Raw genomic sequence first — 16,634 nt, 5'->3', positions numbered from 1 at the left:
CCCGTTGGTGATCCACATATATTTTCAAGTCTGAGTTAGTGTCAAGATGAGGAATATTTGGAATCTATGTGAAGTCACTTATGAGCCACCGCTAAGGCCTTTCCACCCATCTGCGTGCGGACTGAGGCCATTGTCGAACTTCCTCCTCTATTTGCAACCTTGCTGGCGTGGTAAGCATGCATACAGACATTGCATTTTCATTTGCTGTAGAAGGTTTATAAGTTTTAGACTTCTAGAGGGCAAGAAACCACTGTTCTTTGCTGGTGCATGTGGATGTAGGAGGCGCCATCTTTAAAATCACAAAAATGGTGTTGTTAAACTCACTTGATCAGTGTTGCCGCCTTGATGTTTTATGAACAGTGGATAGCTCCTGTAAATTTGAGTTGTTTACTGTCTGTCCTGTAATTTTTGTCCTACGTTTAAGGTTTTCATTTTACACTCTTTGGTAAAACAGAAACAAATGACATTCACTTTCCCATGTATTCCATCTCTTGCACACTGGTAAGGCATCAAAGTAACATACCATGTCATGATAATGTTGCTACTGACACAGATTTTTGTTTTCCTGTGTGTCAAGTTACATGATCCTGCGCCATAACAAAGGATTATCAAAAGAGTTAAAGATAAAACGTTTCAATAAGAGTAAACATTTCATCAATCCATGAAACTATTTATCCTATTAAATTGACATTTTTTTGATACTTGACAAAGAAACAGAACTAAACAACATTTTCTTCCTAGCTTCGCTTGCAGTACTGTCTGTTGCATAAAATCCGTTACTGTGGTACACATAAGATATGTTCCAGATGATGAGATATGCCAGGAACTGAGTAAGGATTGACAGTATGTTCTTGATCATTTGGGAAATTGGAAACGGTCCAAATCAGGATCTAAAAAAACCCTCGAATGTTTTAACCGTAGGATCATATATTGAGCAACAAACGACGATGATATGAAGGGTTATGCCAAGAGGATGAGTGTCGTTATTGCTAATAAGTAGGGCTCGGAAGTTGAGGAAATATCCTTTTTTTTCTAGTGTCCCGAAGACGAGGCCCAACATATGTTCATTTTGGGTCATTGTAGGCCAGAAAAAAGTGGGTTTTATTTGTCCTTTTTGTTCCTTTTTAGGCGTTTATTGGCCTATTGGTGCTTTTTTAGCCTTTTTTAGGTCTTAACGGCTTTTTTTGCAACTTCACCTTCTTTCGACTACGTTTCTACTGCCCATTCTCAATTCGAATCATCATCAGGTCATCACCGAAGCATTTAATCACGATAGGCAAAAATAACACTGAAAACGCAGACGAAACTAATGTATACGCACTGGTTCTTTAAAGCAGTGCTGTTTCATCTGCACCTCGGTTGTGACTGGGGCTCTCAGAAATGATTTGAAAATAAAGCAATTCACCTGTATTGCAAAGCTTGGGCAGAAGAAAATGTAAACATGCCGTTTCAGTACTTTCCCCAAAGAGGGAGACTGGTTTAATAACAACACAGGATAATAATAATAACAACAATTTCATTGAGGCTATCTTCAGTCTTCACTGAAAACTGAATTACTGAATGAAACAGCAACATTAGCATGTTAATTTCCTTTTACTGACTTACCATTATGATTACAGACATTAATTAATTCCCAAACTGTTTTCATCCTCGCACTTAATCGACTTGCACCTGTTCCAAATTACATACATACTACATTGTTTTCGAAGAAAAAAATGTTATATTCATAAAGAACAATATAAAACTTACTTTCATGGTAATAAAATCATCTTTCGGACAATAAACTGAACAGACTCGTGCGTTTTTCGTAATTTCCTTGCCGCATTGCAGTTATGCCAATCTTGTCAATCAGTTCTGTTTTCCCTCATTTATTTACAATTTTCATTTTGTTGATTCCACGGGGTGCAAAACACATGTAAGCTTTTCACTTGTCCTCACCCACAAAACGATTTAGAGGAAAAAACTGAACAGTAGACGTTACTTTCTCGCATGTTCCCCATGCTTTGAACGGCTTCAACACAGCGAAGCGCATCGAAGTATCCTACTTGGAGTGGTTCCTGAAAATCTTACCAGATGGCATATCGGATAATTTTAATCGCGAATAGCCTACGAAGAGACAACGTGTACGGTAGTTTTAAATTCTGTACAGCTTTAAATCATAGAAAATAATAAATAGTGGAAAGGAATGCTATGCTTTGTAATGACATTCTAAATATCTCTGCTGCCCACGTGTACCCAGCATCGTATAAAGTGGATACCTGAAGGAAACTCTGAGTGGGGGGGGGTAAAGTGGGCCGGAGGTGTGGTGCTGATCACATCACCCCCACCTTCAACCGTGATCAAGAAAGTATCGGCCCTAACTCCACACGCCCTATACACCTTCACGAGGTGGTGCAAAGCACAGGGGAATACTTTACTTTTTTCTTTCTTTTTTTTCCTTTTCTTTTGCTGCATACGTGCAAGATAAATGAAAGAGGTCTGCCGCGTGCGTGTTCTCATCAAGTCATGCGAAAAATATTGTTTTTAAAATTGGCTACTGACCAAATTTTCAAAAATAAATTTTAAATTTATATTTATTGAAATTTACCATAACCTGTGCAAAAATTGAGAGAAAAGTACAGTATTCAACTTTCCATAGTCTTAATTTTATTTACAAAAGCCAACTTTATTTTATTTTCCAGACCAAAGTCTCGACTCGCCTCGTAGGTAACACACTAGCTAACATGGTGGGAACAAAACAGGGTGATAATTAAATTGTGCAGGTTGTTGGTGTTGGTAGTGGGGGGGGGGGTAGTGTCCTCCTGCACCCCGAATTCGAATACTGCTTCTGCTTATAATCATTTATCTTCATTGTCGCGATTAGCCAAAAGTTGCAAGAAAAGTTGCGAAGGAGAAGAGAAGTACTAAATTAACCATGGGTTGTCATCGCTGCGATTAGACAAAGTAACAGAAAAGCGACTTAGTAGGATAAATAAGTAAATTTGCAGAAAAACTGACGCTTACTACAGGAAATTTAAATACCCCGTTTATTATTTTTTTTACCATGTCACCACTTGTTATGAAGGAAATGGCGCTTAAACCCGAGTGTTCTAAATGTACTCTTATTTTAAAATTTGTGAACAAAATATTATGACGAAAATAATTGTTATTACAGAAAAGGCATTTTTGAAACAATTTCTTGTCAATCAGAATCTATGTATTGGCAATGAACACGGCTATTCACGCGTTCGCCACGGTTATGTTGCTACAATGTTAGGACATAATTCATCTGCAGAAATGGAGCACACGTTCTGCACTGCGAGTTTTAAGATATAAAAAGAGACTACGGTTATATCTAAAGAATATCATATTACAGAATATTTGCATTACATAATATGTGAAGTACAGTTAATGTGCAACATGATACCTACACATAATTGCCATTGAAATTGATGCACTGATCTCAGTGCGTAGGAAGGAAGTGAATGGCTTCAGTGTAGGATCTCCTGGGTTGCTTACGGATCCAGTTTTCCATGGTGTTCTGCACTTCCTTGTCACAGGTGAATCGTTGATCTTTCAGTGGGAGTCACATGGGAAAATATCGGGGCTGTACGGAGGACTTCCCATTGAAATGTTCTCAGCAGGTGAAGGGTCCTATTGGCCACATGTGGCCTAACGTTGTCCTGGAGCAGCACCATCCCCTTCGAGAGCTTACCTCTGTGCTTGTTTTTGATGGCATGCTTAAGCCTCAACAACGTGTTGCAGTACCGTTCAGAATTCACTTTTTCACCCTGTTCCAGCCAGTTGATGAGTAGAGGTCCTTTCATTCCAAATTGGATTACAGCTATCTGCGTTGATCTGGAGGAATCCATAATGCACCCGTCCACGCAAAACAACTCTCGCCAACTGAGGAAACGGCAGGCGAAGCCGTTTGCTACACCTGCAAACTAAGACAGACACCGCACCATCTCTCGGCAAACATATGTACCTTCTTCGATTAGATCCAATGCCGCTACAGCAAAGGTCTCCTTTTCATTTGGGCATACAAAATACTTGTGTTTTACAGTAACTAATGACTTTGTGAAGTTTACGTGGCTAGAAGAAAGCCGTGCCTGCATGCCTTCCTGATAGATGACGTCAGGCCATCAGAGAAGTTCAGTTCGGTGACTTAGGATGTGAATTTCAGTAATGTTTGGAGGCGTATTTCTCGAGAACCAAACCAAATTTCGCCGAGATATTTTGCACATCGTAATCCGTACACTGAATGTATGGGAGCTATTCACCGGCTGTTTACATTTCTGTGCTTCCTTGGCGTGGGCGGGAACTTTACTTCCGGTTTACAATAGAGTAACATGGAGTTCAAAGGTGTAAAGGCAGTGTCCTAACAAAAGGTGACACTCATTGTGTGGCTTTTGGTTACAACAAGAGGTTGGAAAGAAATATTTTTTTCTCGGGTATCTATGCATAGTTTTCAGACAGGTCCGATACGGAAAAATCAGTGAATTCAGGCAGTAAAGCGAAAAGACTGGACACAAACACGAGGAAATAGGCTCTATAGTCGACACTACATCACCGGAGTAATTCGAATGAAAATATTTTACGTGTAGCACATGTGTTCACTATATTTAAAAATTGAAACTGTTTATAATCATCCAGAATTCCAAAAATTATAATTTAATAATTTAATGTAATCACTGTAAATTTTATTAGTAATTTTTTACTAACTTCTAAACTATTTTCTTGAACGACACTTGCAAAAGTTAATAATAAAATACAATAACTGTGCATTTCAGTATTGTAACTGTTGTGCTGGATATGCACTCGAATAGCATTAATAAATAAATAATAATAATAAATTTAGAATAAAATGTGTTTATTTCATTAGTTTAGTAATTATTTATTGTATAACATTTATAACAGTTGTAATTATTATTATTATTTCTACTATTCTACTTTTATTACTGGCCTTTACCCCCTACAAAGATTTCTGACGACCTTCTCCCTAAGCCATATGATAAAATTAAAGGGGCTGTGTTTGACTGCACAATGTCGAAAATTATACATTTTACTATTGTAAAATTGAAGTATTTCAATCTTTGTAATTTATGTAAGCTTTACTTCAACCTGCAGAAGTCATAACACAAAACTGTTGGTAGAAGATCAACATTGTTTTGGAAAATATTACTATTTTTCCGTAAATCTTCATCCAAAGGATCCGGGAAATTGCCAATCTCTTCTAGGTACTTTTGTTTCTCTACATCACTCAAAAATTTCAAGTGGTCCATTTTGTATCCGATCTTTTATAAGAAAATAAGCTCTGTGACGATCTGAATTCCACTTGTTTACATTAGAAAAATTGCCCAAACCGGAAGTTGGCCCATCTATCTATAATCGAATTGTCTGATCGATTATTTTTGGATTACTCCTCATATCGGTGGAAATGGTCGAAATGTCTAAGTGCCATGGCTGCCCTCTTAGGAACAAAGCTACAGCGCGCCGTTCATCTTGTTCTTGATTCTCTTTGGTTAGAAAAGGATGTATACACCGGAAGTTCCTGAGTCAAAATGACTTCGTTTTATGCTATTGATCAAGAATTTATATATTTATTGATAAAAGATTGTAGTTATCCCCCCAAAATATTTACTACTAGTATTGATGAAAATACATATTAATGAAACAAAGGCTCTATAGTACAAGCAAAATAAATTACTAGCAGAAACAACAATAGGAAAGATGAAAAATGGCGGAGGGGGATGATACGTATCCTTTGCATGAATGTGTTTTCAAGGGCGACCTAAGAAAATTGTCTGCTCTACTAAGAACACACGATGTTACGAAGAAAGATAAACATGGTTAGTACATTTTTGTAGGTTCTGGTGAAATTAAACTTTTTAAGGATATGTTTGCGTTCTCTTTTTGCTTCAGAGGCATGTTGTCAATTCGTATAACTTTCCAATCTATTTTATGTATTCGTTGGAAGTTGTACAATAAGCGTTATTCTGATTTTCATATCCAACTTAAAACTTTCCTAGTTCAGAATAATAATACTTTGGTAAAAGTTCTGTACCTAAAGATATTCTAGAAGTACGTTCAAACTGTGTGAAGCAGAAGCCATCTGCAGAACCAGATTTCGAGCACAAAACTAAAAAACGCAAGAAACATAGTAAAAAAAATAGTAATTTCTGCGCAGCATGCATTTCTGTCTTGTTTCAACAATGTACATGATCGTTCATAATGCAAATGTGGCGTGAGAGGCCCTTTGCATGTATTCCATTGTGCAGGTAAATATGTTTTGAAAAGTTTCATTTTCCTGTTATATATCCAAAAAATGAGCATTCAGTTGCGAACCAATACTTCAAGTAGGGATCTAGCCTTTTGTCCAATAACAGTGTCAGCTTGTATGTGTGTTGGTCAACACATGACCCATGATATGCATCCTTGTACATTTTATTCTTTGCTGTTAGTATTTATTTCCAAGATCATGTGTTATTTGAGCAAGGTTGGGTAGATATTCAAAAGAAGGCCCAACATCCGATTGTTAAATTCCAAACTAATCATGGTACTAGGTTTCCCAACCCTCCTAGAAAGTATATACTAAATCTCGTCATTCTTGGAGATGATAAAGATTGTCCGGGTGAGTTGGCTCGACTCCGGGAGACTCCTGGCCCTTTCAGTAGGGCTTGGAAGCCTAGTACCATGATTAGTTTGGAATTTAACAATTGGATGTTGGGCCTCCTTTTGAATATCTACCCAACCTTGCTCAAATAACACATGATCTTGGAAATAAATGGCTGCGACTATTTTCACCAGGTGGTGAGAATAGCATGCAGGCCTATTTTCACCAGGTGGTGAGAATAGCATGCAGGCCTATTTTCACTAGGTGGTGAGAATAGCATATATGGCTATTTTCACCAGCTACTGAGAACAGCATGTAGGGCTATTTTCACTAGCAAAATAAGGTATGACTGAAGATGACCGGACCCTTCTCCGATTTTCTTCATATTTGGCATACTTACTAATTGAGGCCTGCCACTGACGAATTCGAAGTTAAAATTTGTCGGAAATGTCTAGAAATTGCAAAATAATTGCGAACCATTGATGCTAGCCCCACGAACCATTGACGAGTGGTTAGGTTAGGCAAATATAGTTAAAATTTGGTGTCCTGGTAGTATCAGGATCTAGAAATTGCAAAATAATTGTGAACCATTGACGCTAGCCCCACGAACCATTGATGTGTGGTTAGGTTAGTTTCGGTACAACACCTTGAATAACGTAGTGTGGAAAACGACCCAAGAAACTAGTTCCCCAGACGGATGAGAAACATAGATGGCAGACGCTTGCTAATAGACTGAAGGCACCATGTCGCTTGTCACTTAGTTGGGAACTCCCCCTGTAGCGCGTCGCTTCGGTCTCAGCACCCTTCCTTTAAGGAGCTTTCCGACCAAAGTAACAAGTAGCACGCGAATACGCCATATGAATGTGTCGTTTGCTGTTTGGACCCTCATGTGCAATGAATGCTATTTTACAGTCTGGAAGTGTGTGTCACTAGTGTGACAGTGTGAACATCCTGTGTTGCTTATCCCATTGGTTTGAAAGTTGCCTCACACTCATGTTGATGACACTAAGAAAGTTTTGTGGGGTTCCCCTTGTCGTTTCATGCAATCATCATTATCATCATCGCCGCGATTAGTTTAAAGCGGAAGAAAAGAGTCTGTAAATATCAAAAATACAAATGCTTCAGTGTGTATATCTTTAAAAGAAATGATGATGATGATAATAATAATGAACCTAATTCATACACAAAAATTTAGTTGCCAAGAGCATTCCATGCGTATTTTTTCTCCCGTATTATTAACGAAAGTATGACGATAACAGGACGTGGTCGACTGTCTAGAATGTTCGTTAATATCTTCGCGACCACTGTACCAAATATCATAGCAATTATCACATTCATAGAAATGCTTCATGTAAAAGAATCAGACGTTGCAGCGAAAACTCCATTTACTTCCATTATAAGCAGAAGAATACCAAGCACAGGGATCAACACCAGCACCTCTAGCAGATCATTTTCGTGTGGAACCAGCCAGAGAGCGCAGAACCGTGCACGTTTTCCACACTACGTTATTCAAGGTGCTGTAGTTTCGGTTAGGTTAGGTAAACATAGTTAAAATTTGGTGTCGTGGTAGTATCAGGAATATACATATTTGCTTGTGAAACAAAAAAATTAGCGAAATTTGACTATTTCCATTCCGAAAACAAACACCTTATTTTCGCTTATTTTGTCATTTGTAGACGTTTCCGACAACTTTTAACTTCAGATTCATGATTAGGAGGCCTCAATTAGTGAGTATGCCAAATATGAAGAAAATCGGAGAGAAGTCCGGTCATCTTCAGTCGTTCCCAAAATAATTACCCAAATTATAACATAACACTGTCCTTTTCCTTATTGTATTATATTGATTGGCCGTGTTGCTGAACTGACTGTTAAGAAGTTATTTTAAATTAAAACTGGGTGTGACTACTAGTCACAAGGTAGTGAGAATAGTAGAAAGTGCTGAAGACCAGAAATTACATGATCAGGTGTTGGAAAGTATTTACCGAAGTCATTTTGGTAAAAATCTGATATTCCCCGGACACTTATAACTTCTTCGTTTTGTCAATTGTTAACATTTGTATTACCTATCTGCTTTGCGGAACATTCCTTAAGGTGTATTGACGTTTTTTTGATCAAAGCAATTGCAATTTTTCACATTACGAGTACTTCTTTCTCGTAGTCTTTTCACTTGCCTGAGACACACCTTCCTACATAATCGCACGTCGTGCTTGTGTTTTGTCGATTTTCATTCGTTGTGCAGTGTTTCAACCATCAGAATCCAAGAAATACCCGTGAACAAAGCTCATCTGATCCATTTTTTTTTTTTTTTTTTTTATAACTTTTTCGCTTTGTTTTACGAAGGAAATTGTAATGTTTCGTGGTGCTATCCATGAGTGGTTTTTGGGGCTATCCATCCCGGAATCGGTGGGAAATTTAAACTAAAAAATTTCAAACAAAAATAATTTTGAGTTTAAATTTCCCACCGATTCCGGGTTCCGCCCCTGGGGTAATTGACCTACCGCTACCGTGGCCCCGCCTCCGCTCCGGCTCCCCTGCTTTCTCTATATAGTCCCTGTTAAAGGCATGTTAGAAATTGGCCAGAGTAACCTGCCCTCAAATGAGCCCCAAACTTTTAAATTTGAAGAAATCTGTTTCCAGGATACGGAAAACATACCTGAATTTCACCATGCATCCACGACATGACATATTAGGCATATACCCACAGCCCATTCCTTCTAACGAGTAGCTTACATGCACTGCCACATTTTCGACATTCCTTTCCTTTCTTCACGATCCCGTGTTCAATTAAATTAAAAAATCCACTGGATCTTCCACACCTGGTACGAATTTCACCACGCATCCATGACACATCATGTTTCTAACTTTCGTTGCAAACACAGACAGTTCGAAACACTGAATACCCAATGAACATAACACAATCACGACGTATGATGATGTTTCGAAGCTGTACGTGCCAAACGCTATTGTACGTCAGAGAATTAATTTTCAACAAAGATCATGAATTTCCGCTATGAAACATTCGCACATCACACAAAACACCTTCGAGATGTTAGACAATGCTACAGAAACTTATTACCGTAAGTAGTTTCTTCTGTAAAAATGAAGAAATCTGTCCGGGGAATATCAGATTAGTACCGTAATTTTAATGCTAAAAACCCTAAACCTGGCCTGCCTAACCTAACGATGAAAGCATTTAGGAACATAATACTCCTTCGTACTTATGTCATGTGACATATTAGGAGCACCAGTTCACATCAGAAAACCTTGCAGTGTTCTTTCAACTCCATGATGTGCAGAAAAGAAGTACTTGTCTCCTGCACGAAAATAAATACACACCAATGTAAGCGTCATGCACATCAACAACTAGCAGGCCAGTCCAGGTTGCAGTTCAAGCACATGCATTTTAAAATCTGGTGAAAATAGCTCAAAAGCAAGCCTGGTGAAAATAGTCACTCCATACTTTTTATTTCATATACTCAGTGTGGCATTTAAGAAATTTCCAGTGTGGGGAATTCTACACACACACACACACACACACAGATATATACGATGGAGGCACATATCGGATCAAGAAAGTGTGGGGCGTTACCCCCACACCCCCTATACGCCTTCATGGCGTGGTGCTATGCACAGGGGAGCACTTTACTTTTATACTTTTTATTACATATACTCAGTGTGGCATTTAAGAAATTTCCAGTGTGGGGAATTCTACACACACACATGCACACACACACACACACACAGATATATACGGTGGAGGCACATAGTGGTTCGGATTTCACTTTAAACTGTAGTTATAATTTTTATTACATATATTCAGTGTGGCATTTAAGAAATTTCCAGTGGCCGCGGTGGCTCAGTCGGTAACGCGTCTGACTACCATGCTAAAGGTCCCGGGTTCGATCCCCGGCCGGTTCAAATCCGGGAACTTTTCTAACGATGGAAGCGGCCCCAGCGCCCACCCAGCGTCGAATAACATGGGTACCTGGGGGAAACCCTGGGGGGTAAAGGCGGTCAGGGGCGTGATGCTGATCACATCACCCCCACTCACGACCGGATCAAGAAAGTGTGGGGCGTTACCCCCACACCCCCTATATGCCTTCATGGCATGGTGCTATGCACAGAGGAGCACTTTACTTTTATACTTTTTATTACATATACTCAGTGTGGCATTTAAGAAATTTCCAGTGTGGGGAATTCTACACACACACATGCACACACACACAGATATATACGGTGGAGGCACATAGTGGTTCGGATTTCACTTTAAACTGTAGGTCCAGTCCCAATTAGCCTTACTGTGCATAAAGTGGACTTAAAACACCAACTGAAACAAACAAACAAACACAGATATATATATATATACACACATACATACATATAAATGGGTGTACATTGACAATTTTAAATGAGAAATGAGGTCAGCCCACACTTCGTTTTACATGTCATTGTAAGAAAAAGGTTTGAACATACATATTTTCAATAGTTCCAGACAGATAGGAAGGTGAAGTCCACTCCACGATCAGAACAGCTATTTGGGACAGAGCCTACAGTTTTTAAAGTGGGATTTGACATCTCCCACAATAAATCTATTCTGGAACCCCTTGAATACAAGACGGTAGCGATAGTCACTACTATACATCTAAGGCCCATCATAGTATCCGTAATCTCATAATGAATTGTTGTTTTGGAACTGATCATGAGAATGAATTCAATATGGATTCTTGTATTTTTAGTTAAGAATTTTGTTCACTATTTCTTTTACAAATATGTTTAGATTGCTGCAAAATGAATAACAGTGTTACTGTTGTAGGTGACAACTTTTGGGTTATTCATTTGGAATAACATTGTCGCTCTCGTCATTTATGAATTCATTTCCAAAGATACTTTTTGCAGCTTTCTGTTGCTTGCAGTGAGAATCAGTCTTTCCTCTTGAAGTAATCTTTATATTTGATTCATGTTCACCTACTTTTTGTCTATTTTTACCTGTACTGTGTAACTGTTAGTCAAAGGATTTCTCTTGGGAATAGAGAAACGATTGTCAAATGTATATATTAGACTTAAGGCAAAAGGTATCGTAAGTGTTTCTGTGTAATGGTGGTTCAGTGGCCTCTTGCCATAGGGAACTGTTAATTTCAAAACATGTTTTTGTCACCTTGACCTGCAACCATCAGGTGTCGGGAAAATGTTGTTTGTTAAATGACCAGGCTCTCCTCACGTAGACCCACGGAAATGGAAAATAGAAAGTAATTAACAAACCACAAATACAGCCTCAGCTTTGGTATAAAAAGACCAAATTTCAGTACCAGGGCACAGTCGTTCTTCTATTCTCCAATCGGGCCTACTGTGGAGCTGCCGGGTAACTAACTAACTATACCTGGTAAACGGCCGGGTATATGGTAATTATCATCTTAAACACCTATGGATAATATTCCTTGTGTTTAGTCTGAAAGACTAATTGTAGAACTTGGTGTCGGTAAAGACTTGTAAAATCTACATGTGACTGAGTGTAAGTGTAATTTGGGATGTCCCCAAATCTACATGTGACTGACTGTAAGTGTAATTGTAGTGTCTCCAGTGATTTCGTGCAATACATATATATTTAAAATATCAAGTACGAACTTTATTTATTTGAAGTTAACTACTAAGTTTTCACCGGACCAACGAACACGTACTTCGAAATATTGTATTCTCCACCCCTCCTCTCCGAGGATACAACATGAAAATTGGTGGCAGCGACGGGATGTGTCCGGATTTCAAGTAAATTACTTTCACGATAGAATTCATCCCCTTCATTGGGAACCAACCCCCATTTGTGAAGAACCTTCCAGACAAGAGCCGACAAAACAATGGAGCATATTCAAGTGGGACATCAAGTGGTAATCTTGTGTCAGAGAGGTGATGCCGCAAACGTTTTATCGAAGATTTTTTCGCAATTGCAAGAAGTAGTGAGGGCAAGAGGGGAACTCCGGGTTGAAAGTGTGCAAGAGTTAACGAATGCTGCATATGGGAGTTCCACCTTTGATGTCATTATGATCAGATAGTTAACACCCGACATGACTCCAAAAGCAGCCTAAATTGTGATGGAAATTGTAGGAATCCTTATAACAGAGCCTTCGGCTTAAAATCCATAGTGCATATTCAAACGTAAGTGATTCCAGTATAGTAAACGTAAACCCGACAGCTCCACGGTAGCATGCCCTCCACAGTGACAGTGCCCCCCCCCCCCCCCCACAAGCCACAGCTCCACAAGACGACGACCGTCAGTGTTCCACTCAGCAAAATCAGTACATCCAGCAAGTCTCGTCAGGATATCCGTCAGACCGTTAGATTACGATATCGTTGATACAATTGCCGTAGCCCTAACAGTGATAGAATATTTCTTTGTTATCACAACGAGAAGTGAAGAAGCTTCCTACTACTAGACGCAGTGGTAGTTGAAGGTGGAATTCAACACACAAAGACTACAACAGGACATTCAGTTTCAGTTTTTGGGTGAACGACGGACTGTTTCACGCCATTGTCCAGACAGGACTTCAAACTCAGGCAAGGCCAGCCTGAAGCCAACTAACCGCCAACTTGGTGACCAGAGGGTGACCGGGCCCCCTTTTTGAAAACATCAACAGTCGCCGCAGTTGCCAACTTGGAGGACCGCAACGAAAGTGCAAGCAAGTAAGCTAACCAATAATTTTAACAAAAACTTATGTCTCTTTGTGATTGTTGGGAAGAAAGCCAAGATTACATCTATAACTTTCGAAATTAAGTGCCAGTTAAGATGTAGATGGATAAGGACCGAAGCAGTAGATTATATCCGTGTCCCGAGGGAGGAGTTGTTACCCTTGTCACGCTCCAAGGAGAAAGTGTTCCATAACTTAGTTTATGGGGGGAGCTACTCTTACGCTTTAGTTTACGAATTAGAAGGTAGTGTTAACAAAGAAAGTAAGTAAATATATTTTATATATATAGCAGTCTGTAAGATATGCAAAGGTTTAAAGTGTCCAGCAATATGCCAAGGAATAGGGAAGGAAGAGAAGCCAACTCCTAATGATCTTTCCGATTATTGCAGTATTCCTGAAGTGTTAAACTGATTACGACTCCGTTTTCTGGAAAAAGATAAAATTTGCAGGAGTCACTATCAAATAGTGACTCAGGTTTCGAACTAGTTCACACTAGTAAGCATGACCAACTAAAATTTGTGAAGGCAACAGGAAATGCTAAATCTAAATTATTAGTTAGTAGTGGTAAAATATATTCTGAGAGAAAATTACTCTGATCACAAGACTATACATTTTTAATGTCTCTCAACTCTTAAGCACTAGACATGGTAAGGCAGAAACTGTTGCTGATTGGGCTAGCAAAGTAGATAACTTACTATCAGAATTCAGATCAGCAATAGTAAGAATTTTATAACCTGCAAAATTACAAAGAGCAATGACCTTAATGGAAAATCTCGCCAAAGCAAGTTTTATGCAAGGGCTCTGCAGTAGCCGAATCCAGATGATGGTACGGAGTAAAGCGGAAGATTCTACATCGCTAGGATCAATTGTAGAACTGGCTCTTCAAGAAGAAATATGAGACAAAGGATGTCGAAGGAAACAAACTCGATGAAACTGGGTACGAGACCCAAAGGTAGAAGAAAAGGAGATTTCCGTCCGAAGGAACCAATGAGATAGCATCTGCTACAACGTTAAACGTAAAAGGACAAATAAGCATAGTCTGCCAACACTGGTTGTTACGTAGCAAACTCAAACAAACAGATTAGTTTTGTTTGCATGCTAATGAAATTACTAATCTTAAGAAGGATAAGTGATGATGATGTTCCAGTACACGCCTTGATACAAGTAAGATCAGTGACGTCAAGTGAAGCCGAACAAAAAGGGAATCTTTTAAAATCAATCAGCGCCACAGTGAAAAAAAACTCAGAAAGGCTCCGGAAATAAGTGGTCACCTTATTCATCAAAAGAGGACTCCGAAGATGGCTTATCTAATTACAAGACTATGAGATATTTCAATAAGAATATATGTATATGTAGGGACCATGGTGGAGATTATCAGGAGATCGTACCATCAACGACATGTAACTTGATAACACAGTTATAATTTAAGTGCTCAATGAAATTTAATAACATAGCTCAATCTATTTAAAAAGGGAACAAAAAGGGTGATAATATATTTATTTTTTGGGTATTAGAAGCCCCTTTGATGCTTTCGAAAATACAGAACCTATTCGTAAGGAACAGTGCAGCGATTTCTAGTCAGAAAATGATGCATTTATATCGAAATGCATAACCTCAAGTCTCGGAGTCAGGACGTTGGATCCATTACCAGAAGAAAAAAAAGGATTAGGACTAGAAAGTTGTATTATGGAATATCAGTTCAACTCACAAACCGACGATTCGAGTGACTTCAGGACATCTACAAAGTATCACAGTGTAAAAAAAAAACATGTAAAGTGGAAAAGGAAACGCTTGGAAAAGGACATGTGACAGCAGAGTTATATCAAATACAAAAGGAGAGATAAATAGTAAAATATCACCCAAGTTGAATCCAAGAAAAGTTAGAACGAAACATCAGACGACAGTGAAAGTGAGTGTGATAAGCTAAATTTAAGAGTAATAACGATCGAAGAAACGAGACTCTCAGAGTAGAGATCCTTTTAAGGTGGTAGCAGTCAAAGATGTAAAATGTTGGCATATAGGTAAAAGAGTTACCGCAGGATATGCAAAATGGTTCAAGTTGTACTAACGATGAGTATCACGTAGGATACTTAGTGTTTCTTTCTAATACAGAAAGATGTGGTTGCACATAGTGCAAATAGTTTGTTTCAAGAGAGCAGTTAATGGTTTGGGAGTTGAAATAGAATACTTCCAGGACACTTCAGGACTGCACTATGATCATATAGGAGAAATTCAATTATATTCCTTAGAATGGGAATTGCTGACCTTTGTAAATCTTACGGAGTTAAAGTGTAAAATACTGTAGAACGGACAAAAGAGTTGTTCAAGAATCCAATTGTCCGAAGTAATGAAACCCCATGTTCAATATTTGTAAACCAGGTATTAGTTAGAGTCGATAGAATCAAGGAAACAAACAGTTAAATTTAAAGGTAACTCATATGTCAAAACCATGAAAGAAAAAAAAAAGGGTAAATGACATCCTAACTTCAATTGACGTATATACCTCTAGTTTAGAGAATTTAAATTGAGAATATTAATAGTAATTTAAGAGAATTGGAAGTTAGATATTAAAATGTATTATTACAAAAAGTTCTCGATGCTCAAAAGCGTACGGTGCTTTACATGTACATAACGCAATATAATATCGTTTATAATAAAAAGTTTACGGCAAGTAAAAATGCAAAAAGAAAATTATCAATACCTACAGGTTTAACTAAATCACATCAGTATAAAGGATTGAAAGATAATATCATGTAATTGTTAAACAATGGAATTCTGGCTTACATAGTTAAGCTGCTAATGACTAATAACGTACAATATAAACCTTATAACGTAGTAAGATTCCATATACTACCATGCAAGCTTATGTTCAGTTAGAAAATAAAGACATTGACAAGAGTACAGGTATGAGTTGTTTAGGATACTACACATGACAAACAGCTACGAGTATCATCTTTTTTTTACATTGCTCTCGGAGAAGTGGACAACAAAAATTTTATTCAGGTACCAAACGAAGGAATTCAGTGTACAATAATAAATGTTAGCTTGTTAATATGGCATACGAATATAAATATATATAGCTATTCTAAATCAACACAACCATGTGGAATACGAAAACAAATCACATAGAGTTTTAATTGATTATAACCAACATATTGTAAACTGACTAAGGCAGATTTGTGTCACTAATGATTCGATATATATAACCTCAAAACAATGGTAATCAGGATACTTATGAGTTGTATGAAAAGGTTCAAGTATAATTCAGAAAAAAAAGGTGGACAAATAAGTACAAAACGTACACTTCAATTCAAGCGCACACAGAGTATGCAAGCAAACAAAATGTAAATATTCAAAATGAA

General features: G+C 38.1%; 1 protein-coding gene across 1 annotated transcript in view; it reads left to right on the top strand.

The window, feature by feature from the left end:
- Positions 1–5,687: 5,687 nt before the first annotated feature.
- Positions 5,688–16,634, top strand: part of LOC146000481 (ankyrin repeat domain-containing protein 13C) — a 70,739-nt gene continuing 59,792 nt past the window's right edge. The window contains exon 1 of the mRNA XM_083138160.1: positions 5,688–5,831. Within this exon, the coding sequence (XP_082994286.1) occupies positions 5,720–5,831 (112 nt within the window). The 5' untranslated portion in view covers positions 5,688–5,719. The remainder of the gene's footprint in view (positions 5,832–16,634) is intronic.

The sequence above is a fragment of the Lepisma saccharinum genome, chromosome 16 (genome assembly GCF_977018435.1).
Source record: "Lepisma saccharinum chromosome 16, izLepSacc3.1, whole genome shotgun sequence".
Taxonomy (NCBI): domain Eukaryota; kingdom Metazoa; phylum Arthropoda; class Insecta; order Zygentoma; family Lepismatidae; genus Lepisma; species Lepisma saccharinum.
The sequence above is the reverse complement of the archived record's forward strand: the minus strand, read 5'-3'. Positions and strand labels throughout refer to the sequence as shown.